At 56.8% G+C, this 4,321-nt stretch overlaps 2 protein-coding genes across 2 annotated transcripts in view; both read left to right on the forward strand.

Moving 5' to 3' along the window:
• Positions 1–954: 954 nt before the first annotated feature.
• On the forward strand, positions 955–1,983 carry VDBG_07005 (CTP synthase; the record flags this gene model as incomplete). Its single annotated transcript, XM_003002388.1, has 4 exons — positions 955–1,059; positions 1,115–1,135; positions 1,199–1,321; positions 1,372–1,983. The coding sequence occupies 4 exons, from the start codon at positions 955–957 to the stop codon at positions 1,888–1,890; spliced, it is 768 nt and encodes a 255-aa protein (XP_003002434.1).
• A 1,183-nt stretch (positions 1,984–3,166) lies between these two features.
• Positions 3,167–4,321, forward strand: part of VDBG_07006 (dual specificity protein kinase YAK1) — a gene marked incomplete at both ends in the record, with an annotated part of 3,662 nt that continues 2,507 nt past the window's right edge. Inside the window, 2 exons of the mRNA XM_003002389.1 lie at positions 3,167–3,410; positions 3,485–4,241. Of these exons, the coding sequence (XP_003002435.1) occupies positions 3,167–3,410; positions 3,485–4,241 (1,001 nt within the window). The remainder of the gene's footprint in view (positions 3,411–3,484; positions 4,242–4,321) is intronic.

Consider the following 4,321-nt stretch of genomic DNA (forward strand, 5'->3'; position numbering starts at 1 on the left):
TCGGAAACTACGAGCGCTACCTGTCGATCAAGCTCACAAAGGCTCACAACATCACTACGGGAAAGGTTCGCTTCGCACAAGTGTTTGGCTGGGCGCAAGACAGCGCTGATACCATATTTTGCTATAGATCTACAAGCATGTCATTGAGAAGGAGCGCAGGGGCGATTACCTCGGCAAGACCGTGCAGGTTGTTCCCCACATCACCGACGGAATACAGAAGTGGATTGAGGACGTGGCCAAGATCCCTGTGGACGAGTCCGGACTGGAGCCCGATGTTTGCATTATTGAGCTCGGTGGCACCGTGGGTGATATCGAGTCTATGCCTTTTGTCGAGGCGCTGGTTCAGCTTCGCCATCGCGCAGGCCGCGGCAACTTTGTCAACATTCACGTCAGCTATGTGCCAGTCATTGGCCAGGAGCAGAAGACCAAGCCAACCCAGCACGCCGTGAAGAGCGTCCGTAGCGCTGGTCTCATCCCTGATCTGGTGAGAAGCATGCTGCCGACTTACTTGAGGCGCATCGAGCTGACATTTGAAAAACAGGTTGCTTGTCGTTGCGAGCTTCCGCTGGACGACGCCACGGTTGCCAAGATTGCCCACCATTGCCAGGTTGACCTGGAACAAGTGGTGAGTCAAGGGCTTTCGCTGGTGCAACCGGTTCATGACATTGACTTGTTCGGCGTAGGTTGCTGTCAGGGATATGGAGACGATCTACCAAGTCCCGATGCTTCTCCATGAGCAGGGTCTCACCACCAGCCTTCGCTCTTTCCTTCGACTGGATCAGCTGCCCCTGAGCGAGGACAGGGTCACGCAGGGTAAGAACTTGTGGAAGACCTGGAACGACACCGTGATGCCGCAAAGGCATCTTGAGACCGTCACCGTTGCTCTCGTTGGCAAGTACATCGAGCTTCATGATGCCTATCTTAGCGTCGTTAAGGCTCTCGAGCACACATGCTATGCACTGCAAGAGGAAGCTTAACCTTGTCTGGGTCGACTCGGAGCACTTGGAAGAGAGTGCGCGGCAGACGGATCCAGCCAAGTTCCACAAGGCCTGGCATGAGGTTCGTCCAGCCCTCCCATGAATCTCTCGCTCACGGTAGCTAATTATTGTGACAGGTCTGCACCGCCTCGGGCATCGTACGTCACACCGTGCAATTTTTAATTGATGCGTTTTGAACCCAGCATTGACTTTGTTCTTAGCTTTGTCCGGGTGGATTCGGCACAAGAGGTATCGAGGGCAAGATCCTTGCTGCCAAGTGGGCGCGCGAGCGGAAGACTCCTTACCTTGGTGTCTGCCTTGGTATGCAAGTTGCGGTGATTGAGGTTTGTCAGACATGATATTGATTGCTGTCTTCCTGCTAATGACCTTTTAGTATGCTCGCCACATTGCCGGCATCACCAAGGCTACGTCGGAGGAGTTCGACGCACAGGCCGAAGAAAAAGCCATCATTTTCATGCCCGAGATTGACAAGACGACCATGGGCGGAAACATGCGTCTTGGAAGCCGACCTACCTTTTTCCAAGATGGTTCTGAGTGGAGCAAGCTGCGCGCGCTCTACGGGGGAGCCTCATCGGTCGACGAGCGCCACCGACACCGTTATGAAGTCAACCCGGAATACATCGAGCGTCTCGAGGCAGCGGGCCTTGACTTTATCGGCCGGGACGACAAGGGCGAGCGAATGGAGATCATCGAGCTCAAGGACCACCCCTTCTTTGTCGGAATCCAATACCATCCCGAATACCTGAGCCGCGTCCTCAAGCCTAGCCCCTGCTTCCTCGGCTTTGTCGCGGCCAGTGCTGGCTGTCTGGACGAGGTGCTGAAGGAGGTCAAGAACCCTAGTACGCAGAGCAGTGGCGAGGGCATCAACGGAACGAACCAGGCTTCTTTCTGAAGCAGCGCGTATCAACAGGCGTTTTAGATTTTGGAACATTATTATATAGGCATAGGCTGTACCGGCGGCATTTGATGATCATTTCTACCCCCTCCTCTTCTGGAATGTCTATACGTACTATCGTGAGTATTGCGCAACGCTGACAGCCAAATCCGTGCGAGCGGGCTGCAATCCACAGCGGAAAGGTTCGGCCTGCACCTAGTGTTCTTGCGAATTGCAGACCATCCTCCTCTACAGGCTTCTGTGGGTATCATGGGATGCTCCAGTCCACAGGAAATGCATCTACCTAGGGTGACGACGTTCGAAACGATTGAGGTGGTCTGGATTTGTTTGTGCATGTCCCTGCATGAAATTCAGTGCGTGACACAGGACAGGTCGAATGCTATACCTACCTTAAGGTACCTACCTAGGGAGGTAGCTAGCTAAGGTTCCCTGGGAACCTACCTTGCGTACCTTATTCACCGAGGGAGGGGGGGGGGCAGCCTGGGTGGCTTGCTCGGTGGTACTGGGCGTCCTTGTCCACGTAAAAAGTGAAATGGATGCAGGCACTTTCGACAAATCACACTGGAAACATTAAACCCAGGATCCCAACCTGGGGCGTCAGTCAGGCACACTTGGGACCCGGTCTGACAGCGGAGAGGGAGAGAGGGAGAGAGAGAGAGAGCAAAGAAAGATGCACACATGCGACCCTCCTCCCCACTCTTCTGCTCTTACGTCGTTCGGTGCCCCATCCTGCATACGTCCGCCTGTCCTCCCGCTGCTTGCCCAAGCTCAGGCCCCTCCTGTCCTTCTCCTTCCTCCCCGGTCCCCTCCCCCCATTGCCCCCCCAAAACCCAACCCAACCGGCGTCAAGCACAGCCAAGATCGAACAGCGGGATCCTCATCTGCTGCATTGTTTGCTCAGCCCAACCGGTGCGCTCGCCCGTCCAGTCTGCTCCATATTCTGTACCTCCTCCCTCACGCACGTCTTTCTTGTCGAGCAACTACAAAGGCCAAACGACGACATCCTGCTCCAGCGCCCTGACGAAGCGATCCCCCTTGGGCACGACGATCGCCGAACCTGAATCTGAACCTGCTTCTGCTTCTGATCTGTGCCTCTTCTCGTTTCTCTTGCGATCCCCGCCCCCATCCTTTCCTTCTCTCATCCACCCACCTCTTTTTTCCACACCATTCGTCTACACACTGCCAATTCGCCCCGTCGTAAATCCCGCCTTGGGCATCTCGTCCGCCCACCCGCCCCTCTCCTCCTCCGCCCCCAACCTCCCTGCCTTTTGCCATGGATTCCCAATGGCAGCAGAGCTACGCTGACTCGGGCGCCTCCTCGCGACGATACAACAACGGCGCTGCTCAAATTCCTCGCGACTACGCTGGTCAGGTCCCCCCCCAAGGTCATAGTCACACCCACAGCCAGGGCCATATCCAGGGCCAGAACCAACCCCCAGCCGGCTTCAAGTACGAGCAGTATCAGCAAAGTCCCGGCGCCGCCCCCCTCTGCTGCTTCGCCCATGGCCTCGCCTCAGGTGCGCGACGGCAACGGCGACGTTGCCATGCAGGACGCCCAGGACCCCTACGCCAACATGAAATATCCCATGAGGCCGCACCACCAGTCTCACCTATCTGGCAGCCGTCCTGCCAACCTGCACTCGCCCCAGGAACCTTCGGCCGCCGCGCAGGGGTACTCCCCCATGGAGGCCTTATCGCCCACGTCTCCCTACGCGGCCAAGTCCCCCCGTCCAAGGTCAATTCGTCAGCCCCCCCGACCAGAGGCAATCGCCCACGAGACAGCAATCCGACTACAACCCTCAGAGTCCCTACTACGCCGGGCGCCAGCAGGCTCCTCAGCTGCCCCCCATCACGCCCTATACCTCGACCCACGATGGATACCCATCCTCGGCTGTCGCCAACCTCGATGGAGCTTTCGCCGCTGCTGATCCCAAGTCACCCCGTCGTCCCGTCGCCGCGCTCAACAAGAGTGTCGTTCCCGAGTTCAAGCCGGTTCGTGCTCTGACCGACCTTCGACCAAAAGTCAGCGCTCAGCCGCCGTTTCGCCGAGCGAACCCCGAAGGGGGCTTTCATCAGTGTAAGAATCAATATGTCACAGAAAGCATTTGCGGAATTACAGCATCCACGGCTAACGTTCGACCATGCAGCCTCTGCAAAGCTCTCACAGTCCACCTTCCGGCCACCTACCGCATCTGCAACCCCAACTTCAAATACGAGTCGTCGCGCAATCCCCGGCGTGTTCTGACCAAACCGAGCAAGGGTGTCAAAAATGACGGTTTCGACAACGAAGACAGCGATTACATCCTTTATGTGAATGATATCCTCGGCTCGGAGGAGGCTGGTCACAAGTATGTCACCACTCGCAGTGCCCAGGGGGGTGCGGTATCGATTGCCTCCATGCGCCGCTTACTGATACGTCTTTGATTAG

Source organism: Verticillium alfalfae, genomic scaffold (assembly GCF_000150825.1).
Source record: "Verticillium alfalfae VaMs.102 supercont1.9 genomic scaffold, whole genome shotgun sequence".
NCBI lineage: Eukaryota > Fungi > Ascomycota > Sordariomycetes > Glomerellales > Plectosphaerellaceae > Verticillium > Verticillium alfalfae.